The 26864-nt window shown below is 48.5% G+C and overlaps 1 protein-coding gene across 5 annotated transcripts; it reads left to right on the forward strand.

Annotated features, from left to right (window-relative positions):
• Nucleotides 1–4672: 4672 nt before the first annotated feature.
• KCNJ1 (potassium inwardly rectifying channel subfamily J member 1) lies at nt 4673–26545 on the forward strand. 5 transcript variants are annotated; one of them, XM_088066901.1, is made up of 4 exons: nt 4674–4775; nt 4904–5065; nt 6585–6655; nt 19318–26545. In XM_088066901.1, the coding sequence occupies exon 4, from the start codon at nt 19337–19339 to the stop codon at nt 20450–20452; it is 1116 nt and encodes a 371-aa protein (XP_087923027.1). In that variant the 5' UTR covers nt 4674–4775; nt 4904–5065; nt 6585–6655; nt 19318–19336; the 3' UTR covers nt 20453–26545. The 5 variants fall into 5 exon arrangements, with proteins under 5 accessions (XP_087923028.1, XP_087923031.1, XP_087923027.1 ...); XM_088066903.1 differs by having other exon boundaries at nt 4678–4775; nt 4861–5065; XM_088066902.1 differs by lacking the exon at nt 4904–5065 and having other exon boundaries at nt 4673–4775.
• Nucleotides 26546–26864: the final 319 nt, after the last annotated feature.

A 26864-nucleotide genomic window follows, 5' to 3' on the forward strand; every position in this document is an offset into this window, starting at 1 on the left:
CCTGATCCCTACTCTGATCCCTCTTCCTGCTCCGATCCCGCTCCGATCCCTCTCCGATCCCTCTCCGATCCCGCTCCGATCCCGTTCCCTGCTCCGATCCCTCTCCGATCCCTCTCCGATCCCGCTCCGATCCCTCTCCGATCCCTCTCCGATCCCGTTCCCTGCTCCGATCCCTCTCCGATCCCTCTCCGATCCCGCTCCGATCCCTCTCCGATCCCGCTCCGATCCCGCTCCGATCCCTCTCCGATCCCGCTCGGGTCCCTCTCCGATCCCGCTCCGATCCCCCTCCCCTCCCTCTCCGATCCCGCTCCGATCCCGCTCCGATCCCGCTCCGATCCCTCTCCGATCCCGCTCCGATCCCGCTCCGATCCCTCTCCGATCCCGCTCCGATCCCGCTCCGATCCCTCTCCGATCCCGCTCCGATCCCGCTCCGATCCCGCTCCGATCCCGCTCCCTGCTCCGATCCCTCTCCGATCCCGCTCCCTGCTCCCTGCCCCATCCCGCACGGACGGATTCTCTCTCCCCAGCCGCACAGGGGGTGCTGAGCTGCAGCCGAGTCCAGCCAGGATGGAGAGAGAAGCCTTTGTGCAGGGCACCCGTGCCCCACATTTCCAGGGGCAGCAAGGCTCTCCCTGGCACTCCCTGCTCTGCCGAGCAGCTGAGTTACAAGTAAATACAGGTAAGGAGCTTTGCTCCCCCTGCAGAAGTCGGGATAATTCCCTCCATCAGCAGAGTTGCATAAATCCCACTTTCCCCAAGTGGCACTGCCAGCAGAGGTGCTGCCCCTGAGGTCTTGCCAGGGACCCGGGGCATTCCAGATCCCACGGTTTTAGGAATGTTTTATGGCAGCTGAGCTGCTCCAGCATAACAACTTAAAGATAGTGGTGCTAACAGATAATCATCAGTTCTCTGAAAATCATAGAAAAATGAAGTGCGTGAGTGTCAGAATGACACAAAACAGCTTGGTTTGTTCAGCTTGGAGAGGAGGAGGCTGAGGGGAGACCTCAGGGTGGTCTTCAGCATCCTCACGAGGGGCAGTGGAGAGACAGGTTTGGACAAAACCCATTCTCTGGAACAGAGTGGTATTGTTGGGTCATTTCAGGGCCAGGAGCTGGACTGGATGATCCTTGTGGGTCCCTCCTAGCTCAGGATATTCCATGATAACTCACCAGGGCATCTCTCATGCAGTTAAGTCCAAGGAGAGATTTTCCCTCTCTCATCCTCAGTACTCTGTAAAGAAGAGAGCAGAGAACACAAGGGCCACGCTGCTGTTTCTGACCTCCTGGAGTCAAATTCCACCGGTCTCTGCCTTTCTGGGTTCCCACATACACTGCCAACACTACAAACCAGCATTTAGACAGCCTGTGCATTTGAATTTTGTCATTAGACTCAGCAGAGGAGGACAAGGCTTCACCAATCTGCTGCCTCAGAACATGCCAGGCTGAAGTGATTACAAACCCTTTACTTTCATTACCAGCAAGGCTTGAAGGTGCTGGAAGGGATGAGGGGTATAATTTACTCCATCTGTAAGACTGTTCTTCCATTGCAGGCACTCAGAGATTTACACTCTCTGCAGGCCTGCCTGTCTGCCTGCGTGCTCAGTTTATTTAGGGAAGGCTGGCGGGGAAGCCAAGAGGAGCCGAAACCTCGCTCTCACATTTCCCTGGGCTGTGATGGCGCTTATTCCCGGAGAAGGAAGTTTGGGAGTGACTCAGAGGCACTCAGACAGCAGAGTGAGTGCTCAGCTCCCCATCACTGCTGCTCTCACTGCTCCACCACGGGCTGGAACTCGCTCAGCGCGTGGCTCATCCCCGGAAGGATGGAATCATCTCTCCCGGGACTGTGCTGGAACTCAAATCCCTCCCGTGCTCAGCACACAGTAAATAAGGACTGGGAGGCTGCCAGGATTCCTGCACCGAGGTTAATGAATAAACAACCGCCTGCAGGACTCACTCGCCTCCTATTTTTAACATCTGTATCTTTGATTGCATCTTCGAGAGACCTCTCCATAAATAACCATTCCAAGAGATAAAAGCATTGGATGCTTCCTTTGACAGAACAGAGATTATCAGCATTTAGACAGAAAATCTGCTGGTGGGCAAGCAGGCTCTTGCTTTTTATAGAAAATGTTGCCTTTCTTGTGGCAAACAGAATGCTGAAAGAGAAGAAAATGCAAATATAGCAAGGGACATTCTGGAAATGGGAGCTCAGTTACACCTTGTTTTCCCCATTTCTTCCTGGTGGGAGATGCTCTCCTCACACATTTCCAGGAAAACAATGAAGGAAGCTCAGAAAAGTGGGCAACGTTGGAAATTAGGAGACCTGCCAGCATGCCAAGGTCTCTGCTGAAAATGGGATTTAATTGCTTGGTTATGGATGCAATTTTGGGAATATTAGCTGAAGTGAATACAATAAACAGTTTCAGAAACACAACCCCCTGGATTTCTGAGAGTGCCTTGGGTGGTTTGGAATGTCCACCATGAGAGACAAGGAGGAGAAATCCTTCTGCACTTTGTGGGAATCCCTGCCATCCAAGGGGGCTCCGAGCACCTTGGAGTCATTTGTCACTTGTGAAAATCTAGGTCATTTATTCCCCTCCTCCTGCTCTGCTTTTTTTCATGCTAAATATAGAATGTATTTTCTGGCTTCAGACTGAATAAAGTTGTTAATTACACTCTTTCCTAAAAACCTGCAATTGAAATTCACTTGGGGAGTCTCTGAAAGCTGGGGAAGGCTATTCTTCTTTATAATATTCTTTTGACATATCTTAGAGGAAAAAGGAAGAAAGCCCATTTGCTTTTAATTTCTCAGTTTTGAGGATAATATTTAACAGAAGTAAATCCCTTTAAGGGCTCAGCTATGCTCTTTGAAGCTAGAGGGGAAAATCCCATTGAGTTTCAGTGCAGGAGAACCAGCCAGATGCTTTGGAAAATTATGTTAAACAATCTGCAGTGTGTTAAGTGATGCAAGAAAATTAATTTGTGCCATCATGAACTGCCAATAGGTGAAAAAGATGGGAATCCTGAGTGGAGTAGGTAGGGTATAAAAATAACCAGGTTCTTTCAGGGTGTACTTCATCAATCAGCTCCTGGTAAAGGATCAGGAGCAATTCCATCCTCAGTTCCTGGTGCTGTAAAAGCCCAAAGGTGTTGGTGTAACACACCTGCCTGCCAGGGATGTCAGGAGGTGTAACAGATGGATTGACATGATGCGCAGATGAAAAGGGCTGCCTGAGTGGGATCACATTTGTTATTAATAATGGAGCTATTAAAACAGAGGGGTGTCTAATAACAGAGTTAATTCCTTGTTCCAGTGCTTTTGTCCTCAGAGCCCTGCAGGGCAAACACTGCTTCCCTGAGCCACAAAGCTTCTCTGGTTCAACTCTGAGCAGACCTGGCTCTGCCCAAGTGTTAAAGAACTTCTTTGAACATACAAATCCTGTTCCCAACTTCCTCAAGCCTTGGAGGATCCCATCTCCAGTGTCCCTGATGGTGGCCAGAGGTGCTGGGTACTTGTTGCTCTATCCCCAAGGGAACAGCAGTTTCCAGGCCGGGGGTTGTTGAGGGAAGAACTCATTTATTTTCATCAGGGCCTCTAAACTCAGGGGTACAACCTGCCCCAGCCATCCTCTGCTGATGGAGAGGGACAGGCATCTCTACAAAGCAGTGCAGCCTTGGACACCTGTCTGAGAGGGAGGAGATGAACACAAGGGGAACCAACACTGGCTTGGCTCTTTTCTGTGTGTCTGCAGGTGAGTGGGATGATCCCAGGCCTTGGTCACTTGGTCCCTCAGGATGCAGAGGACTGAGACAGACATGTCTTTAAGCTCCAAGGTTCCAGCAGTGCAGAGAGACAGCAGCCTCAGTGGGGTCACTCCTGCAGCCTCAGTGGGGACACTCCTGCAGCCTCAGTGGGGACACTCCTGAGGCCTCAGTGGGGACACTCCTGAGGCCTCAGTGGGGACACTCCTGAGGCCTCAGTGGGGTCACTCCTGCAGCCTCAGTGGGGTCACTCCTGCAGCCTCAGTGGGGACACTCCTGCAGCCTCAGTGGGGACACTCCTGCAGCCTCAGTGGGGACACTCCTGCAGCCTCATTGGGGACACTCCTGAGGCCTCATTGGGGTCACTCCTGCAGCCTCAGTGGGGTCACTCCTGCAGCCCCCCCTCTGCAAAGGGCTCAGATGGACTCAGGGGCTCAGCTCAGATCTGGGGGGGAAGTTAGACCAGGAGTTTGGGCAAGGACACAGCTCACAGAGCACAGCCCCATTAAATCAGGCTGCAAAGGGTTCTGCAGCATATGGGGGGCTTCAAGAGGCACCTGGTTCTTGCCCAAACCATCTCCCCATGCAAAGGAAAGGCCTGAAGCTCACAGGTGGCCAAGGCACTGGTGCTGTGCCTGTGCTGGTGGGGTGGGACACGAGTCTCAGGGCTGGTGGCAGCAGCAGTAACGTCAGCTCCTCCAGGTAACGCTGCATTACTTTTTAACTCTGGCCAGCTCTAAGCTGACTTTCCATCCATCCTGCAGCCCATTCCCCTGCCTTCCACATGCCCCGTACAGACGAGGCCCAGCATTAATGAGCCATTGCATACAGATGAGCTGGCAGCAAGTCTGCGCTGCCACAGCCACACATAAAAGCCAAGGAGGGCCTTGGGCTCTCTCCCTTTGATGCAGGAGCTGCTGGACCCAAGTTCTGTGGAAGTTCCCTGGTCTGGGGACACGGGCAGCTCCTCTCCCATCTCCCTTCTGCAGGCACCTGCACTGGGTAAGACACAAGGTAAGGGGCTCTGTTCTACTGTTTCTCCACCATGTTTCCCTAGAGATTGTCCCTTTTGTCTCCTTGTACAAATTTGCTATGTCAGGACTACAGCATGGGAATGAAAAAATCCTTTTTTTGTGGAATAGCATGTGTGGATTCTAGTCTGCCTTGTCGCTGGCTCACCTCTCCTTGGACAGCCCTTTGCCAGTTCTCTGCCTCCATTTCTGCTCCCACTAAGCACCTACTGAGGAGAACACTGCCAAGAAAATCTCTGCATCTACTGGAGTCACCTCAGACACCGAGTGCAGGTGATGGCAATTCAGCCATTGCTCCCCTCTGGGAATGCTGAGTGAATTTCTGACAGTGCCACAGGGCTAGAAGAGCCTTAAACCTCAGCTCTGTGAAAAACTGGGGTGGGATAAGCTGGTACAAGCTCCAAGCACGTTAGATCTGTGTGGGAACTGCCAGCACTGCTGTTTAACCCTGTGTTAGCAGCAGCCACCTGGGCTTCAGAGGGACTTAAGTAATTTCAGTGTAACTGATGGGCTAATTAAGTGTGTGTAAGTGGACAGTTAATGAGCATCAGCTCAGGGTTTCCACAGCTCTACCTGAACTGGGAGGTGTTTCAGTTCCCCAGAAAAAACAGCTCAGAGCAGAAGTTCCCCCAGCTCAGCTGCAGGAGATGCTCAGAGCTCCAGGAACAAGGTTCTCAAAACTTCTAAAGTTAAAAAAAGTAACCACCCTTAAATTCTCTTCCATTTTGGGCATGACAACATGTAGTGCATGGTTCACTTCCTTAATCTCACAGTCGATTGCTTTTCTCAAACCCTATAAACATCAGCAGAGAAAGAGAAAAATCTGCATATGTGTTAGTAATAAATTTAAAAATCAGGGCATACCACTTAAGGGTTGACTTGTCAGAAAATGGTAATTAAAAGTGTTCCAGCTGACAGTGCTGCTTTAATGAATTATTAGTAATGTTCTCGGAGATCATTTGATGAAAGACACCATAAGAGCTCTTGCTTAAACAAACCAATTTTCTGCATCATGCAACTCCAGTGCACAAGAGGGGGAAAATCTCCCTTATAGAATTACAAAAATAACCAGGTAATGGTGTGAATGATCACGAAGGAAAGAGTGGCCATTTGTGCTTGGTCTTTATTTCCTATACCACAGCCTTTTTCCATAAGTGCTTATCTGAGAGCTGCCACTCTTGAGTTAAACTGTCCCAAAAGCCCACAGAGGTGCAGTGTAAGAGCTTCTCACAGTTACAGGTGCACTCCATGCACAGGGCAGTGATCCTGAGACAGGGACAGGGCCTTTGGCTCTGGATCCCTGATCACAGCTGAGGCTGCTGGATCCCACCAGGCTCTGCCTGGCAGCGTCTGGGGGAGCTGGACCAGGCAGCACAGAGCACATTAGTGAGGAGCTGGATGCAGAGGGCATGGAACTCTAGGGGTGGGCTCCTTGAGTAGCTAAATCAATTGTCCAGTGGCTCTTTGGGCCTTTTATTGCTTGGCATCTACTACAGCTCCTGGAGGAGGTCCTTAATTCCAGACAAAACTGAGGTTGGCAAGCGGACATTCAAGGGAGAGAGTATAGAGACTTAGAAACACAGCCAAGCTCAGTGGAAGTGATGTGTGGTGTGGGGAAGGATGAGGGAAAAGGGCACCAAGCCTTAATGATGGATTTGTGTTGGGATGTGAAGGAGATGGTGGTGGGAGGTGAGGAGACAGGTGGGGGAAAGAGGCCTCATGCCTCATTTCCTTGCCATGGGATTCTTGCTGGGTTCCAGCTCCATCCAGATTTGTTGTTTGTCCTTGACAGGAGAAATGTAAGAGTGCAGCTCTGGGAATTCACCTCTCTGGCAGAAGTCCTGTGGGCCCACCCCAGCACTGGTGAGCAGCACATCCTGGGGAGCTGTGGGGTTCTCGCAGGGGTGGTGGTGGGAAAGGCACTTCCCAAGAGGAGTTCAGAGCTCCAGAGGGCTGTTCTGGGTTCAGCAGCTCACCTCAGCCCCCTGTGACCAAGGCACATCCCTAAATCTCTGGATTACAGCAGGAACGAGGGTAATTTGACATGGGAATGGAACTTCCCCTTCCCAGCCAGGCTGCCCCAGGAGTTCCCACTGTGTGTTCCCTGGGCACACAATCCCAAAGCTGCACCAGCACCACACACCCTGCCTGGACTGCAGCTCAGCCTGCCCACAGAGAAAAGGAGCTTTAGAGCTCAGTTCCAGTGCTCTGGGTGCCCCCAGAGACCTTCAGGAGTCCTGTCCCAGAGCAGGAGCTGGAAGCAGCACGGGGCTGATGAGGGCACACCCTCCCTGCTGAGCCTCACTCAGGTAAGGGTCTGTTCTCTTCTCGCTTTCACCACTGTGCTGGTTTGAAAGCTTGGGTTTTGGTGAGGAGGAAAGCAGGGCTGGGATGTGGGAACCTGCTTCCTCTGCAGCATTCCATGAGAAAGGCAAGGGAATTTAACTTGGCTCAGGCTTTAATAAACTCTCCCAACCACTTTCTGTGCTGGGGGCAGAACTGTGCACAGAGGAACCCAGAATGGGTAACAAGCAGCCAGGTACTGCTCAAAGCCCTTGGAATGCCAATCCCAAAGGGAAAACCAGGCAGTTACACAAGTGTCATGTGCATCACAGGGCAGAGCTGCTGTGACCTGAATGGCCACCCTGTGCATGGATGTTTGTTAATATCGAGAGGAGCTCATCTCACTTCCCTTTTTGTTTAAATTTGGGGGCTGTGTCTAATCTTGTCACCCTGGGTGAGAGGAGATGCCCTGAAGAACAGCTCCTTCAGCCCACAAATAAAAACTGCAGCTCTGGAGCCTCTCTTAAATGAGCTGCCTGGGCTCTTCAAACATTTGAAGGGGTAAAGTGAGGTGAGAGTAAATCCTTCATGGGTTTTACACCACTTTAGTAGAACTCTGAAAAGCTCAAATAACATCCCAAGGTTTGCTGCATAATTGAATCCTACATGAAGTGGCACAACTGATACAAGATTTTTAAAAGCTTATTAATGGCTGAGGTCAGAACTTCAGTTTTGGAAGTAATTTAGTCCAAGGTTCAACTTAGGCACTTAACAGAAGCAGAAACTTAAAATAGGAATCTTGGTAGCTAGAACTGCTTGTGTAGCTGATGAGCAGGGAAGTTTGAAGCAATTCACTTTGAAATGCCAGTTTCTGAGAACTGAGAGGAATTCTGAGGCATGGGAGTCACTTGAATAAGTTCCCTCAGGTTGGTGGAATGAATCACCACCATAGAAAGTTCCACCAAGATTTAAGCTCCTAAATGAGTGGGAAGGATATGAAATTCCTGGACAGGTTAAGCTGTTTTTCCCTGGAAATGAAACAGTGGGATATACATAAAGGAAGTCCAAGAGGTCAACATCACTCTCACTTTTCTGTCTGGCTCTGTCTGGAACATAAGGACCTCCTGCAGGAACTGCATTAGGTGCTGAACAGTAAGAGGCAGGAAGAGTCACTGGGCACTTGGTGATGGTGTAATTTAAATACAAAGCCTTGCACAGTGTGGGAGCTCATCACAAATCTAAACTTAAGACTTTAATTTGCAAAAGGATTTGCAAATCAGCTTTATATTTGTCTCCCTCCAAAAGCCATTGTATATTCCCTCTGTTTCACTCCTTGCTGAAAATATTGAGATATTATACACACAGGACATTTTTCCCTTCACAGATAATAAACAGGTGCCTGCCAATATAGCAATGGGCCATCTCTTACTGTCACTCTCCTAAAATCTGTGCTCCATTCCAACTCTCACTGCAGCAAGCTGATGCTGTTACCAGTCCACAGCTCCACACTCAAGAGGTCTCAAAACTTTGCAGTCATTGAATTTATCCACCCAACCCCCTCATTCCTCTTCTATCTTATGAGCAGATGGGGAAACTGGCACAAAGAAGAGAAAATTTGTCCCATAGTGCACAAAAAAAAAGTGGAAATTTGGGAATTCAGCTGAGCTATTTGGACTCTGGGGAATGCTTTATCACTTGACTGCACTTCCTAGGTCCTGCAGCCAAAAGCCATTTGATTAGGACAGATTAGTTTGGTTTTGGGTTGAGACCGAATCTGCTCCTTAAGTTTACTCCTTGCTGTGAAATAGCAAGCAATGAATGTACTGAATGCTGGTCTCTGACCTTGGTAATAAGTTGATTTAATTGGATTTGATTTTTCAAATGTAACATCTCAAGTCAGCCATAAACTCTGGAATTAGCATAGCACATCTCAGCACAGGAGAGATTTTCAAGTGGCAGAAGGAGATGAAGTCCGTGCCCAATGAATTTCAAATTACACTGAGGATGAACTCAGCCATATGCTTCTCAAACCCAAACTGTGCAGGCTCTGAGTGCAGCAGGCAGCACAGTTATTAATGGCTTACATTTGCTATTAGGAATGCAAAGTAGCTGCTTTGCACCCGGTTTGCTCTGACGTCTCCTCACATCAATGACCCATGTGACGGGTCAATAATTCACTCTGTGCACTCTGCAAGCCAAGAATGTCTTGCAAGTCAATTACACTCATAGAAATAATTAGGAGCACAAAAGTAACTGGAGGATTGGGATAGAAAAACCTTGCTGGTGAAATATTGCCTATCCCAGGTAAAGCAGAGTGTTCCTGCCTTTAGATCTGCAGCCTGTGTTCCTCAGCACCTTCCAAGGGCACTGATCATGCCCCTGACAGCAGGAAATGGCCTGAAAAGGGGCAATTTTCAGTGCCAGTATTTCAGGGAATAATCAGGTTCCCGTGTAACTAAAAGCTATTTTCTTTCTGCAGGAGACATATAAAAAAGTAGGACATTAGGCAAATAGCTGCCTGCTGAGATCTGATCCTCAAAATTGTTCCTGAAATTTGTTTAGCTTCTATGGCATTAAATTGTAATAAATCCCAGGGACATTTTAACCAATCCGCTGGGCACAAGCCGACTCTAATCCAGATGGACAAAATCTGCTTCATCAGACCCTGTACAAAAGAGCACAAAATGCCTTTACCAGCTCTGAGTTCAGCTGGGAAGTTCTGAAGTCGGGCCTAAGTCTTGGGCTGAGTCTAAAGGCCATGGCAGGGGCTGCAGGCTGTGCTGTGCATCTCTGGAATTCGGACTGTTATCCACACCTTGGGGTGGCAGTCAGGGAGAGCTGAGGGATGGAAATTGCGGAGATGAGATTGGAATGGGACTAGATGTTGCTGAAAATCATGGGAATCAGGCCTCAGGAGCCAAGGGCAGGACAAAACCCACCAGTCCCAGTCTGGAGCACTTGTGATGGACAGAAATCTCCCCAGGCACCGGTGTCTGATCTGTGATTGTGCAGCCTGGACTGGCTCAAGGTGGAGCATCAGCCAGCAGCTGCCAGCCTGCCAGGGAGCTGCTGCAGCTCAGGAGAGCAGGGCCAGGGGACAAGAGGGGAGCAGGGAAAATCAACAGGTAGTGCCTGATGTGCTTCAGTGTCAGCTCAGCTCATCACATGGGTAGACACTTAAAGGAATTCATAAGGGAGAAAACCTGTATTATCCAAAGGAAAAGTGCATCTATTCAGGAATGCAATAAATCTTTCTCTTTTGAGCAATTCTGTGGGGTCACCAGAGGTGTCTTTGCTTTCTGGATGTACAGGGAGGATTAAGAGGTTGCATTCTCCTCCCCCAGATGCTCCCATTCCCTGTGGTGCCACTGTGGCCCACCTGACTCTGACTGCAGATATCAGGGAGCGTCTTTATGCATCTGAGGTAAAAAGTGAGCTTGAAAGCTGAAGTCCAAAATGTCTTTTAAAGGAGAGGAAGTCTGGAATGATGTCCCTTTCGACACATCTGCTGGGAAACTCCTGAATGAGAGGCTGGGCTAAGAGGAACCTAGCATATGATCATGAAGCACAGGGTCTGTTAATATTCCTAAGAGAAACTGATCCTATGTACAGAAATTCAGGAAACGAGGACAACTTGATTGCAAAACAAAGCCAAATGCAAGTAACAGCAGGGCAGAACAGACACAACAGTAACAGAAGAACTAAAAGTAGAAAAGCCCTCTGTAAACTGTGTATTTGTGGGATTTACTATGAGACTACTGTTATTTAATGAAGGGGATGGGAGGTGCTAAGTAACGAGCAGCACAGAACTCAGGCTGCAGTGCAGCCTTTCATCCCTGGCAAGTGAGACAGGCAGAGCTGGAAAATGCTTCACACACAGTTCAGTGATATAAATGATACAAGGGAAGAGCTCCACAAACACTTTGATCTTGAGAAAAAGCCTTCCTCACTTCGTTCTATGTTTACCTGAAGAAAGGGATAAAATGTGAAAGAACTGCCTTCTGTGGGAAACAAATAGCAATAAATTCTATTTATAGCACATCTCCGCTCCTGAAAGATCTCAGAATCTCTGACAGCTGTGCCCAGGGATCACTGTGGTTACTACTGAACCAACTGTAGTACTCTAACAGGGCACAGCAGAGGGTGCTGGGCAGTAAAACAGCACCTGGTGAAACCCCAGCCTCAGCCTTAAAATAGCCTCACAGTTGTATAGAGAGAAATGATTCTTATTTCCCTTGCAGACAGGGACCAGCAGTTAGAGAGAGATGGAAACATCTGAGCCCACAGAGTAAGGGCCCCAGCTCAACAACTGCTGTTTCCAGGCCAGTGAATCCTCACATGAACCATCTCAGGGAGGCTGGGGAGTGCAGCTACCACCTAGCACATCCTACTGTACATCTCCAAGCCTTTCCTCTCCAATCCTGCTGTCTGAGAAGTGCTCAGGGCCTGGCATTCCCAATGGAAACCTGGCAAAGCAGGGTTTGAGTCTGGCTTATCCAGAGCAGTGTGACAGCCTCTCTGATCTGCTTGGGTTATTGGCACCAGACTAGCACAGCACAGGGGGAGTTTGGCCAGTTTAGAAACCAAAGTCACCTTGATAAGCACTAAGGCTGGAATTACAGCCTAAGGTGAGGACACTGCTCTTCACATTCCATGAAAATGTTCCCTGGCTGACTGGGGTTTTCCCTGGTGCCATAAGCAGGGTAGAGATGGCAGCAGAGCTGTGATCCCCAGGGTGGAATTCACACCAGGGGTATCAGCAGTTTTTTGGAGTCTGGATCCTAAAAACACAGAGCAGCTCTTCCTGCTGCAGTCCCACACAGGGAGGGGTTTATTTGCCTTTCCCTTGTCTTCCTCAGGCTCACTCACAGGGAGTATCCCAAGAGCACATCCAATCCTGCCCCTAAGGATGCAGTCAGGCTGTGGCAGGGCCAGCCGGGCTCTTGGCTGTGTTCTGAGCACCCCTTTACCATGTCTCGGCTCCAGAGCTGGAATTGGCTGCTCTCTGAACTACTCTGAACTACTCTGGGGAGGTTTTCTGTCTGTCACACAGCATTTGCTGTCTTGTTTTCGTCCTTGTTCAGAGCCCGGACAGAAGAGCTGCAATGCTCCCCCGGTGCCCTGAGTAAGGAGAACCCTTTCCCAACCCCCTGAGCTCACCAGAGTTCTCTGCCCCCTCCTCCAGAGCTGGGGCCTGTCTGGGGCAGGACCTCAGCAATATCAGCTAAAATTCACTGGCACTTTGGAAAGAAAGGAGCAGAGCTTTTATCTGACACGGCAGTGCAGGGTGCTGAGGTATCCTGACAGCAGAGCAGGGTTAGCTGTGTCAGCGCTCACGGGTGGCTTTGCCTCGCCAAAGTCTGTCCCCTGCTGTGTCCCCAAGCCCAGAACCAGCTGCCTTTGAGCTCCTGCAGCAACTGGTGACTGACACTTGACATTGCCAGCCTGGAGAAACAAAATGGGAGTTAATGATTCAACCCTTTAAATGCCTCAGCAAACACCAAAATGGGGAATGTGCAGAATTGGCTCACATGACCCTGCCCATTTTCCCTGTGACTTTTTGGGGGTGTTTATGCAGTATTTGCCTTCCAGCCATTGCTGCTGAGGGTTCACTGCATTCAGATCAATCCCACAGGTCCAGGTGAGAACCCATTTCCATCTGCCCTTCTCACACATTCACAGGGCAGTGCCTTTGTCTGGCAACACAGAGCAGAAGTAGCCACACAAAACCTGCCTTTCTCCATTAAAAATTTCAACTAAAAGCAAAAGGCTTTATGTTCAAGGCTTCTCAGCCTGTCAAAATCAATTCTCTTAAAGTAGAACACAAATCTAGTATAACACTGAGGGTGAGTTGAATCCCTATTGTTTTTTTCTCATGCAACCACAACATGTCACACACAACTCTCCTACAATGAGAATTATTTACGGGGAATTTTTTTACCAAATTAAAAATCCCAAAAGATATAATTTTCTTGAGAAATCATTTCTCCTAGACAGCAATTTCCTACTAAAACCTGAATATTTTCAGTGGAAACCTATTTGTCTGAAAATAGAAATTAGTTCTGTTGAGAAATCCTGTAAGAAAGACAGCTCAGCTCTCAGTTCTCTGTGTCCAGAGGCAACATCCCAGCATGGCTGCACCCTGAGCTGGTGCCTGGGAATTCTCTGTCCCAGCAGAAGGTGCAGAGGGTTCAGTCCAGCCATGGAATTAACCTGGCACTGTAAAAATATCCAATAATGATGTTTTCTCTGGTGCCTGTGGAGTGATTGTTGCTGAATGCTGGCAGATGGCTTTGTGCAGCCAGAGGTGTTTCCAAGTGCCACATTCCTGGAGGGACCAGGACAGGAGGAAATGCTGCTTCTGTTCCTCTACCAGACCCTTCCCAGTGTTTGCAGATGGGATGTGTCCCTAGCTCTCAGTCAGCTGAAGCTTTTAACTCTCCCCCAGCAAATGCAGCCCTGGGTTAATTTCTGTGCAGCACCACTTACAGTATTATTAATTGCTAACTATGACAGTAATATCTTTATTGCTGTAAATCTTTTATTTATATGTCTGAGGTAAATATTTTAACCTTTGAGGATCCCAAACACCCCTAAGCTTTCAGAAAACAAGATTTGCTTGAGTCGCCAGTGCTGCAGTGCCTGTTCTTTCATTTATTCATTGGCCTGCGTTCTCATGGGGGAATTATTTCTTCCCCTCAGCTTTTCTGCCCCTCCTTTCAAACCATGTGTACAGGGCACAACATTCCTGAGTGGAATTAGTGACTGTTTGTTATCACAGAAATATAATTGAAAGGTATCTCCAAGTCACACTGGGGCTGCTCAGCAGCAGCACATCAGGTGCCAAACCCTACAAAACAGGTACAAAGCACAGTGAGAAGATCTCATGTGAGGCAGAAGGGCAGACCCCCCTGGCAGGGCAGGGCAGCACTTCTGAGGTGACTGAGTCCCTTGAACAACCAACTGTTCCTGTAGAATCCCTACATCCCACAAATGTCAGAGCTGCTATGGGTCTGTTCCTAAAAGCCAGGACATGAGGAGGGGAAAGGAGGGGACGGTGCATGTCCTGGTTATGTCCCTGCTGGGCTGGGCTGGGCCAGTCCTGCTCCATGCAGGTCTGAGACAGCAGGATGAAACCTCTCCCCTCCTCCCATCTAAGGGGACAGTTTGGCACTTCAGGGATTTTTTCACTGGCTGCTCACACAGAGCTGTGTGCTACCACAGAAATCTGGGGTGGGAGACACCTCTTCCAAGGATATGGCATTTTCTCAGTGGGTATTGTGGGTGCCCAGCCCCCAGGCAGGTGTCCCTCTGCCTCTCTCGAGCACCTCACAGTAATTCTGTTTAGCAGGAGAGAGGGTAAGGCAGGGCATAAGATCCTTTGGGGTATCCACTTGAAATTCCACTTGGGCTTTAGGCAAATGCAGTCACTTGGACTGGAGCTGTGACAAGACTCCAGCTTAGCACTGAGCCGGATGGAAGGATCACATTTCCCACATGGAACCGGCATTTCAGGCGTCACTCTGGAGGCACAGCCACAGTGCTCAGCACTCCAAGCTGCTGCCAGGGATAAATATTCCATGGTGGCATTGCCAGGGCCAAGAAGGATCCCTGCCAGTGCCAGCAGGTCTGGTCCCTTGGCAGATGTGTCCCTCAGGAGGATGCTCAGAGGATGGTTCAAATCAGGTTCTGTACAGACAGACCCCAAGGCCAGCTGGCTGCTCTAGGGACCTTAGATTTTCTTCCACTCCTAATTGATTCAGCTCTCTGTGACAGTCCTTGATTCTGATTTTGATACAAGCAACAAGACAGAATGGGGAAGCTGCTATCCCCTTCCTACAGGCCCATTCCTGAGGCATCCCATCCCAGCAGGCTCATTCCTACTCTCCATCCATCCCAGCACGTTTATTCCTGCTCTCCATCCTATCCAGGCTCATTCCTGCTCTGCTCAGGGCAGCTGGCAAGGGGTAAATGAGCTCTCCTCCCCAAAGGGCTTGGTGGTGAAGCAGCCAGCAGATAATACACCATAAGAGTAAGTGTTAGAGTTTGCAATTCTAATAAAAATGGATTTGATAAAGTATTAGGGATTGGATATCTCACATACTTTGTTCAGAGAAAGTTCAACAAAAAGAAAAACATAGAAAGGACTGAAAGAAGATCTGAGTTTTGCAAAGAGCTGAACAGGACTGAAAAAAAATATAATCCTTTTACTCTGTATCCCCTTTCTTCTACTTAAGCTGCTTAGAACTTCCTCTGAATCCCTAACAAAGATGTATTTCTACGGCAGGCTGTGGGCTCAGGGAGCTGCTCTGTCTCCCCCTAATGATCCCGTTGTGCCATCTTGGCTCCCACACCCACTGCTGCCAGGGAGGGAATGAGTGTGGAGCCACAGACACCAGAACATCAGGGAAAGAGCAGGAGATGGAACCTTGTTCTTGTCAGGTTGAATGTCAAACACTCAACACCTTTCCCTTCCTTCCCCATCTGATCTCCTCAAGGGCTGCACGTGGCTGGGATTAAAGCCAGTTCCCTGGACTAAAACTTACCCAAGGAACAACTGAATGTCATTACCCTCCACATCCAAAATTTTTCGAAACAGACCAGTTGAAAGGAAGTAAATGCAAAGAGAAGCACCCAATAACATTCCTGAGGGAGCAGAGGAACTCCAGCTGCGCAGGAACTGCAAGGATTGATGTCATCCACTTGCAGGGCTGCAGAGAACAGGCAGAAATACAGGTTAACAGCTCTCAAATATTGGGGATGGAGGCATTGCTGGAGTGCTTAGAAAGCAGACAATGGAAACATGAAAGTTTCTGCTTCCTCTGGTGATCACTGGAAAGTATGAGACTGGGCCAGGGAAGTGGGACCTCCTTGTTTTCACAGCTAACCTTGACAGGTGATGTTTATTCATGGAGTTTTTATTGGTGAATGTCCTCCTGTGCAGGAACTGGAGCAGTGCACCCTCTATAAACACTTTTGTGCCTGGGGACAGCAGCACCTTCCCCAAGTCCCACAACACAGAATTCCACACTCCAGACAGACAGCAGTGCCCTGTTTATTTGGGCCCAACAGAAAACATATCCTGGTAAACATTAGCTAGGATGTAGTCAGGCACCTTTGCTGATTTGAATTAAAAGGCCTTTAATTGCTGTATTATATAACTTGCTTTATATAATCTCCTCCAGACAGTCGGTGATATACTCGCAGCATGCTTATCCAAGAGGGAATTTTCCTCCTTCTGAAGCAAATCAACACATTTCAGCTGTGTGTGGGGGCAAGGGATTTGTTAAAAGAAGAATTACTTTGTCATCCTTCCTGAAGAGAGGTGTAATTCTTCTGCCTCTTTGCTCTGCTCAGGGGTAGCTTAGACAGGGCTTGTAAAGGAGCCTCAGAAGGGGCCATAGATGATTTAAAGAGGCAGGAGAAGAATGGTGGAGCTGGGGACCTGTTTTCAAGGATCCAGGCTGAGCATCTTGTTCTCAGCTCTTGTGTGGCTGTTACCTGTTCAGTTACATGTCCAGATCCTCACTCAAATTCCAGGAGGTTTCTAGTGGAGGCTGGATCAGAACTGTGACAGTAATTTATCGTGACCCCTTCTGTGAGGACATGGGCAGATTAGAAACCAGAATTCCTGCAGATTTCTCCCCTTCACACCAATCCCTGAGGTTAGGAGCCCCTCTGTGCCTAAGGAGTGCATGTGCAGCTCACAATGTACAAGGTGAGGCATCCCAAAATTTGACCCTGCCGTTCTGGTAAAGCCAGTGCTCACATTCCTGCAGAAAGGGACAAAATGAATACAGAGCCAGCTGAAGCTGGGTGCTTTTGAACAGTAAGTCTAAACCATGGAAAAATTATTGGAATAATGTGTTACACGGGAATATTTTATTTCTGCTCAAACTACGTATTATGGACATATTAGAAGTGAAATAAAAGGAATATCAGGAAAATAAAACTTGAGAATTGTTCAGGAAAGTGTGACCTCATTCCTCTTTCCTCGAATACTGGCTTAAAGTTTAACCTCTGTCAGCTCCATTTGCAACCAAGAAATTCAGCAGCAGAAGGGTGAAAAGGTACAGAACAAAGTGACCTTCATTTCTTTCTTTTATTGAGCAGGGGAGGAAGGTGATTCAGTCCAAGTGCAGAGAGAAGGCAGCTGTAAGAGACATAGAAATAAATTCATTCTTAGGGCTGCTGATACTAACAAGGACATTAAATAATAGAATTACTTCTGGCTTTACAAAATGGAATTAATTTGTCCTTAGACTCTGTCCTTGATCATTTAATATTTTCTCTTTGCTACTGATTGATACACATGAAGGTGTTTTCTGGTGCCTGGAACTGGGTCCAATGGGAGGATTTCTGGTTTAGCCAGCTGAGACATCAGGCAGCTTCTCTAAGTTTATATTACAGGGTAAAGGGACATTGCCAAGCAGCAGTTCTTGACTTCATAAAGCTGTTGTGGCGGCAAGGGGACCCTCAGAGGGGGCACTTGGTCATCTCCTGTGTCAGCTGTACAAGTGCCACACACACTTCTCCAGGGTTTAAATGGCTACAGTTAAATGAGACAAATTTCACAATAAACTCCCAGCAGTGTCTAGCGGCTCACTTGGGATTATCCTCATTTTGGATATATGAAATTGGAGTTTAGGAGAGGTAAACAGCTCTTGCCACAAATACTTAAGCACGTAAAATCAAGCAAAATTTGGGCAGTCTACTTGCCACCAATTTGAGCCCAAGCATTTTGCTGCTGACCAGAAGGAAGACTGGGTGGGCTGGTGATAGGAGGCAGGGTTTGAGATAAGGGTGCAGCATCTTTAGCTTGCTCTAAAAAAGTAATTTCTAAGCTTGTTTTACTGCCCTTTCCTATTGTGAAGGTAAAGTAACAATAGAAACACAAAACCCTCAACATCTCCTGATTTCAGTGCACTCACAGGTTTTCCCAAAGAAAGCATCCCCACGGCATCTGCAGAAACCCCAAGCTCTCACTCTGTGTGGCTGGGGATCCTCCTCCTCAGAGCCCCTGCGGGCTCAGAATACCCCCCTGTGTGAGTCAGCACTGGGAATATTTTCCCCTCAAGTTCTTACTTTGTTTGGAAGCTGCAGCATTTTGCCCCAGGACACATGATCACAGCACACAGCTCATTCAGCCACTTGAGAAGGATTTTGTTCAACAAAAGCTAAATAAAAAGGCACACATGGGTCCAGGGAGGGCTCATTGTGCACTAATCCAACATCCTCTCAGCAACCAAACACATTTTATGCTTCAAGGGTGATAAACTAAGGAATCAATAATTTCTAAGAACACTCCTAAGTTTTGGGTCAAAATCAGGCCCTAGGATGGTCCATGAATATCCCAGAGTATCCTCTGCAGTGCATCAGCCTTTCCCCACACCTGTGTGTCTGAGTAACTCTAAGACTGGGAATTTTTCGGATGTAGGTTGATCCAAATTCCATTCTGAATACATCTGTAGCATTTTCTCCATCAATGACTCTTATTCCCTGGGCCTCTTGTTAACATGGTCAGTCATAAAGGACTAAATAAGAGGAACAGAGAGCTACACTTTCCTTTAAAGGATCAGGTTCAGAAATCCACTCTTAGTCTTAGCATCACCTTTGTGGTGAGCAAACATCCAAATTGTCCTGCTGGAGTTTGAGCTTTTCTTTTGTTCTCACTTAATAATCCTATTTGAGATGCTTGTGTGATTCCAGCGTCTGAATTTCACACCTCCAAACCACATCTCTAACCACGCTGAAAATAACTGTGTACCTGGCTTAATTATGCTTTCTGCATCTGCTCCCCTTTGTCCCTAAATTTCCTATCCACATTTCATCCAGGGTCTCCTAAGGTTGAGATACACACAAAACTGTACCAACAGACCAGGATTCATCTCCTAAAAGGCTGAAAGGTCTCTAAACCCAGCAGTTTTCCACACACACGCCCACAATGGAGTTATTGCTGCTCCAGGCTTCACTTACACAGCTGAGCACAGGATAATATTAACACTTGACTGACTCAGAGTTTATTGAGCAAGCCTAAATGATTGTTTTTTACTGGAATGCTCCTGAAGCAAGGAGCTCTGAGTTTCCTCACCAGCTTACTGGAACTCTTCCCCTCCAAATATGGGAAAATATGCAAATGGTATAAATTTGTCCTAATCAAGTGTCTTGAGCTTGTGTCAGACTTTTCCCCTGGCCCACAGGTAGAGATTAAACCACACTGGCCCTTGTTTCTTCCCCTGCAGAGCCCTGTCAGCAGTGGGGATGTTCAGCTACCTCCGGGAACGCTTCACCAGCCACCTCCGGGAGCGCAGCCGGCGCCGGGCCAGGCTCGTCTCCAAGGATGGGAGGTGCAACATCGAGTTTGGCAACGTGGAACAATCCAGGTTTGTCTTCCTGATTGACATATGGACAACCATCCTGGACCTCAGGTGGAGGTACAAGATGACCATCTTCATCTCAGCCTTCCTGGGCAGCTGGTTCCTGTTTGGGCTGCTCTGGTACGTCGTGGCCTACATCCACAAAGACCTGCCCGAGTTCAACCCCTCCATCAACCACACCCCCTGCGTGGAGAACATCAACGGCCTCACCTCAGCCTTCCTCTTCTCCCTGGAAACCCAGGTGACCATTGGGTACGGCTTCAGGTGTGTCACAGAGCAGTGTGCCACTGCCATCTTCCTGCTCATCTTCCAGTCCATCCTGGGTGTCATCATCAACTCCTTCATGTGTGGGGCCATCCTGGCCAAGATCTCCAGGTCCAAGAACCGGGCCAAGACCATCACATTCAGCAAGAACGCTGTCATCAGCAAGCGCGGGGGGAAGCTGTGCCTCCTGATCCGCGTGGCCAACCTCCGCAAGAGCCTGCTGATCGGGAGCCACATCTATGGGAAGCTGTTGAAGACCACCATCACCCCCGAGGGGGAGACCATCATCCTCGACCAGGTCAACATCGAATTCGTAGTGGACGCTGGCAATGAGAATCTCTTCTTCATCTCACCCCTCACCATTTACCACATCATAGACAAGAACAGCCCCTTCTTCCACATGGCAGCAGAAACCCTCCTGCAGCAGGACTTTGAGCTGGTGGTGTTTTTGGATGGCACCGTGGAGGCCACCAGTGCCACCTGCCAAGTGAGGACATCCTACATCCCCGAGGAGGTGCTCTGGGGGTACCGCTTCGCGCCCATCGTGTCCAAGACCAAAGAAGGGAAATACAGAGTGGACTTCCAGAACTTCAGCAAGACAGTGGCCGTGGAGACTCCCCACTGTGCCTTCTGTCTCTACAATGAGAAGGAAGCCAAAGCCAAAGAGAAGAAAGGTTATGACAATCCTGGCTTTGTCTTGTCTGAAGTCAATGAAACCAGCGACACAAAAATGTAGTACCAGGTATTCATGGGACTGAGTTTTCAGAGAGAATTCAGTCTTGAGAGGATTAATAAATAACTCAGTAAAACAAAACAGAAACACAGGTTTGGGTTTGCTCTAACCCAACATTTGTTTTCTCAAAAGCCTCCAATCAAAGAGGAGCAGCATACCAGTGATCACTATTTAACTACACTATATTTCTTAGAATTTATATTTTTATATTTATAGGACATTTAATGAAGCTGCTATGTTGGAATGTCCAACTCACCGAAGTTTTCAGGGCCATGCAAAGGTGTTAAAAAGCCTGAAAAGATGGAAAGAAATTTTAGGACGTTAAATATACACAGCTGCTGGAAGGACAATATGAAAAGGCGAGACAGAAGGCAAAGCTAAAGAAACCTAAGGGACTTAGGAGCCAAGACCTCAAACAAATTTCTGGTTGCCAAAGTCCTCTATGAAAACAGACTCTCTGGCTCTGGAACTTGAGCACCTTTGAATGCTCTGAAACAATTCCTTCCCTCTTTCTTTGGGGCTGGTACAGTTGCAGGACAGAGCAGTAGGGGATGGGACTAGATTAGGAAATAGAGAAGACAGAGCTTGGGCCAAGCTGCTGCATCTCCAACTCCAAAATGTGACTTCTCCTCTCTGAAAGCCTTTGATTCCTTTCAGGGAAAAAAAGCCTAATGGAAATGAAAACTGAAAAACCAAGGAGAAGCAGAGACTCACTCTGGGACAAAAGAAATTTTGCAGCTTATTCCCAACTGACCCAGCCTTCAGCTGCTCCTCACTGCTCCAGGAGCTGTCTGGATGGGGAATAGGGAAACATCTGAAGACAACTCTCCAGAAAGCTGGGGAGATGGAGAACACTTGATTCCTTCACACCTGGCAGAAAGCACTCCACTGGGAGAAGAGAGGAAATTCCCAGCTCTGGATGTATCCTTCCAAAAAATCACCAATGCGAACAGAGATTATCTTCCCCTTTGAAGCACAAAGGTGTAGTTTGAACAAAAACACAGTCCAGGAGCCTCCTATCAACATTTGGCTTCAGATTTGGTTCCAAACTGTTCATCTCCCCACAGCCAAACGTGCATCCCTACAGGAAAAAAGTCCTGCTTGGTGGGAGCTGAGTAGTGATGAACATTTTCTGTGGCTGAATTTTTACATAAATGCAACAAGAAAATTCAATTCTTTTTAGTGAATTTCTACTTCCTCACAGTCAGGTTTCTGAGGTTTTTTTTTCCCCCCAATTCATTCTGTTACTGAGAGTTCTATTGGCAGGCCAAAGAGTTTTTGGGAACTCTTCCCAGGGATGTAACTCAGCTCATCAATTTTCAATGCTGTGGTAAAATGGTAATAGCGTTAAAAGCTGCTGAACTAAGTGGTTTTAAAACAAGGGGAGAATTCAGCAATTCAGATGATGACAAGAGAAAGTTGTGCTGCAAATGAACACAATGTGAGTATGGAAGTCAAACTCTGGGAACCAGGAGTGCTCAGGTCCCGGTCCCAGTGTACTGGGAGTTCCTTTCTTGGGTCAGAACAAATCACTTTACTCCGTATCTCCAATTTGCCATCTGTAACATGGGACATAAACACTGACATTGTACAGAGAGCAAAGTTATGAACAATTATGTCACTAAAGCACTTTAAAAGACAATTCTCAGCTGTGTCAATCTTTCCTCCGTGCACCCTTCTCCACCTCTAGATGGAAGGGTCAGCCAGCACACAAAGTTCTGCTCACATCACACATCAGAAGTGGCTGCACCAGAGCCAGACCTGTGACTAGAGAATGAGGAGTGAGACCTTTGAGGTAACTCACAGATACTGCCTGATATTTTAATTGTGCTGGATTGAAACCTTGCAAACCAACAATATAAAAAATACCATCCAAATCACCACAGCACCTTAGCTCCCCTCATATAATCAGCTTGGAAGGACAGTTTTGATCCTCCAAAACAAACATCAAGGAATCAGTGGCCATGTACAGAAATCCATCTTTCCAGAGCTGCTGCTGCTTTTCCTTCCAAGGCTTTCTGTACAGTTCCCTGCATGTAATGTCCCCAAAAAGTGAACCTATCAGTGCTCAAGGCTTACAAGCTACATCTTTTACCCTGGGAGAAGAGATTCATGTTTAATAGAAGCAGAAAAAGTGTCCCCACTGGACAAAAATAGCAAGTCTAAGGGAAATCCATTTGAAAGGTCAAGCCCAGCTGTGCAAGGGGGAGTCAGGGAAGATTCCTACTTTAATTACTGGTTTGGGATGTTAGTGCTAGTGGGAAAAATAAATCAAATGCTCTGCAGTGCCTGAGAGGTGGTGCACACCCTCCAAAGCTTAGAGGATCCCTAAACAATGCACTTCCAGGTACTGCCCCGGAAAGCCTCCTCAAAATCCTAAACCTCAACGTTCTTCCCGACCCAGCAATGGAACCTTTTGCCCTGTCTCTGCAGCATGAGCATGAGGATGTGTTGTTCCATTTCTAGAAGTATGAAGTGCTACCACAGCTCAAAGAGAAGATACCTGATCCCCCTGCAGGGGTGGTTGCCTGATGTTCCCTCTCCTGACAGTCACAACTGCCTCAGAACCTGCAACGCAAGGAAGCTGCACCAGGGGAGGGGTGATGGGTTCTTTTGCTTATTTTGGTGTTACTGGAAGGGATCCAGGACCAGAGGAAATTCGAGGAGATGGATCCAAAGCTGACAGGGCCATGGCTGAGCTATCAGGCTCCCTTAGAGCGGGATCATACTGGGAATCCTGGAGTGAGCCTCCCGCTGGTTGTCACCCCAGGAAGCCCTGGCAGTCCCGCAGCAGCGGGAGATAGAGCCGAGGCAGAGCCCAGCAGCAGCACAACAAGGAGTGGAATTTCCTCTGGCTGTCCAGGGAGAGCTGCTTGTCACCCGGCAGATAAAGGCCCGGCCGGGAAGGAGGCTATCGGGGACAGGCCACTCGGGACACACTCCAGAGGAAAGCTATTTTGGGGGCTGTCACCCCTGCTGCCATTAAAAGAAAGTTCAGTTAAGAGGATGAAAATAAATTTAATCTTACTGAGCAGAAGTGGCTGGAGGGAACCACAGTGCCGATACTGGAAGACAAAGGCCGGGCTCTTTACCCTGCCAGGGCCTTGCTTCTCCCGCTCTGCTCAAGCCTTGCGGGGCGCCCGTCCCCCCTTTAGGCCTTCCCACAGCCTGGGACACACCGTGGAGCCCACAGCCTGGCCCATCCCCTGCAAAGGTCTAAGGAGAAAGTCCTGCCCCTTCAGGAGAGCAAATCAGAACATTCCTACTGGATTAAGGCCTAAAGGATTTCGCTGGGAAAGCCAAGCAGCCAGGCTTGGGAATAATGTGTCTGCACTAAACTTAATTTATCTTCTCATTTCACAAACAACATGTTTCTTCTACTGTATTTATTTTAAACATTCGTTCAAGCTGTGCATAATATTTCAATCATTTTGAAATAGATTTACCCTCCTGCTGGCAAATGAATAAGGCATCCTGCTGACTGCTGGAGAAAGGGCCATGAATTAAAATAACTCCGTTCGGTATACTGACATGTGCTGGTTTGCTGTCTGTCTGCACACATTCTCTGGGAGGAACTGGTGAAAAGACACCCATAAATAATAACAACAACAATAATAATAACAAAAACCCCTGCCACATTGTTAAGATGCTTCTACTGACTTGCAGTGCTGGATTGTGGCAGAGTGCAGCTCACAGGCTGCTAGAGAATGCCTGGATAGCTCCTGCCTGTGCACAATTCCCTGGGAACTCTGCTGCTCACCCACAAATGAGTCTGCAGTGAGCAAAGCCACAGGCGGCGGCAGCAGAGGTGTCCCATCCTCTTCCCTCTCCCCGGACAAACTGAGGTACTCATACCTTTGGGAATTCCACTGGGAACAGCCAGGATTTCCACCTCATTTTATCCCCCCTAAAATCACCCCTGCCTTGATCCACGGCTGTGGGGCTGGTCCAGCTCCTACTCCCCACAGGAGAGCAGGGAGAAAACACAGCACCAGGCCAGGAATGTGAGCAGAGAAAGGGAAGCAGAGAGGGAAACTGTGCAAGTTCCTAAACACTCTGGTGAATTCTCCTGCTACAGCTCAGGGAACCTCTGACATCACCAGAACAGGCCCTAAATCACATTTAACCCTGTGACAGCATCACTGGAACAAGAATGAGGAAGGCTGAAGCTCTCTCCGTGGCTGCTCGAATACACACAAAAAGATAATTCCTGAGGCCAAGCTCAGGCACATTCCTGTAGTGGAAGCATCTGCCTGGGGACACTTGCACTTGAGCAAACTCACTGCTGCACATAAACCCTGCCTGCTCAGGGATGAGCGAGGGGAGGCTGGAGATGAGACAGACTCACTTGCTGTCTCCTTTTTTTATGCTGCTGATCAAATTTAAGCACAGAAAACATTAAGCTCTCTCTCTCTCCTGGGCAACCACATCCCAAGCAGCTGTGCAAAATCAGCACGTTAAGGCGTTGTGACAGCCCAGCACGGAGCCAGGTCGGGATGCTGGGGACCATCGGGGATGCAGCGATCCCTGCGGTGTTTTCTGTGCCGCTGCCACAGGATGGCACCGCTCACCTGCGGATCAGCAGGGCCACCGCCGCAACCTTCAAAAACAAAGCAAGAATTTCTTGGGACTGTTCCGTGTTTTATTACACAAAGTTCAATGCATTTAGTGGCTCAGTTTTGGCACGGGCCGTGCTAGCAGGGTATTTTAGCCCCTTCCCAGAAGTGTTGGGAATTCTCGGCGGTGAATTCGGAGGTGATGTGTGAGTGGAGGGCTGGGGGCTGTAAACATCGGCTGCTGCTGTGCCCAAAGCAGAGCTGGGGGATCAGGAATGGTGAGGCTGGGTCTGAAGAGACTCTGGAATGTCAGACGACCAGACTCTGCTCCCTGCTTTGTGCCTCAGTTTCCCCAGCTGTTAAGACCCAGCAGCACAGTGGTGCTGGGTTAATGCTTGGATTCCATGACCTCAGAGGGATTTTCCAACCTCACTGATTCCATGATTCTACCACAGACCACCTCAGAACGGCCCCAAGTCCTCACAGTGTTGGTTTTGTAGCAGTGTCCAAGGTTCCTGTTCAGATGAAGCTCCCCTGTGCTCTGGAAGGGCTCCTGGTGCAGCAGGGAGCCAACCTCCCCAGGGAGTCACTGTCACTGTGGCAGGGCCCACAGAGCCAACACATCCCTTGGGAAGGTTCTGGAAGCCCAGACCACATCCCTTTGTGCTGTGCCTGCAGCTCCACAAACACTGCTGTGGAAGCAGCCCAGAATCCCAGGATGTTTTGGGCTGGAAGAACCTTAAAGCTCATCTCCTTCCACCCCCATGCCAGCCCCCCCTGCTCCCCTCTGTCCCTCATGAAGAAGGATGCTGCTCCCCAAATTCCCACAGCAAGGTTGGGATGCCGGTACCCCTGCGTCTGCTGAGCTTGGAATGTGCTGGCTGAGGATTTTGGGGAGTTGGTCAGCTCCCTGTCAGCCTCCAGAAATGGAACATTAAGGGAAGTTTTAAATCTTCCACAGAAACATCTGCCCCAAGCTGAACCCTGTTCTTAATTTGTTTTACCTTAACACTACAGTACACTATTTTATCAAATATGTGTATATGTACACACACAATTATATCAAATATGTAGGTATACATATACTGTTCTACAGATTATCCATAAATCTATATGGAATCACAGATTGGTTTAAGTTGGAAGGGACCTTAAAGCTCATCCCGTTCCACCCCCTGCCATGGGCACTATCCCATGTTGCTCCAAGCCCCATCCAGTCTGGCCTTGAACACTTTCAGGGGTGTGACAAGTGTATACAGGTGACAGACAGACAGAGAGATAGATAGATAGATAGATAGATAGATAGATAGATAGATAGATAGATAGATAGATAGATAGATAGATAGATAGATAATGTATGTATGTATGTATGTATGTATGTATTATACATGGGTCCTGAGGGAGACAGAAAACCCAGGGAAGGTGTTCAGGTTTCTGCAGGTGCCCTCTGCCAGCACTCCCAGCACAAACCCTTCAGCCATGGCATGGAGACACTGGGAATACGATCCCTGTGCTCAGCACGGGCTGCAGGGAGGAGATTCTGCTGGCGCTGGCAGCAGCAGGGAGGGGAGGTGCATCCAACACGACTTTACAGCTCCGGGAGACAGAAACTTAGGGACAAGCCAAAGCAAACAACAAGTTTGCAGCAGCTCCTGGAAAGGAAGGAGCCGGCTCTGGGGGTGAAATCACACCAAACTGCCGGAGCCCAAGGTCCTCATCCTCTTTAACCACTGCAGCTTCAAATAAGAGCTCCAGGACAGAATCCTGTTGTGCCTGCCCCTGGTTCGGAGCAGCAAAGTCCCTTCATCTGGGAAACCTCCCCTGCCCAAAGCCCTTCCTGCTGCAGTTATTGCTCCAGGTCA

The sequence above is a fragment of the Pseudopodoces humilis genome, chromosome 25 (assembly GCF_049639895.1).
Source record: "Pseudopodoces humilis isolate 2021_Gansu_Grassland_sample_001 chromosome 25, ASM4963989v1, whole genome shotgun sequence".
NCBI classification, from domain to species: Eukaryota; Metazoa; Chordata; class Aves; order Passeriformes; family Paridae; genus Pseudopodoces; species Pseudopodoces humilis.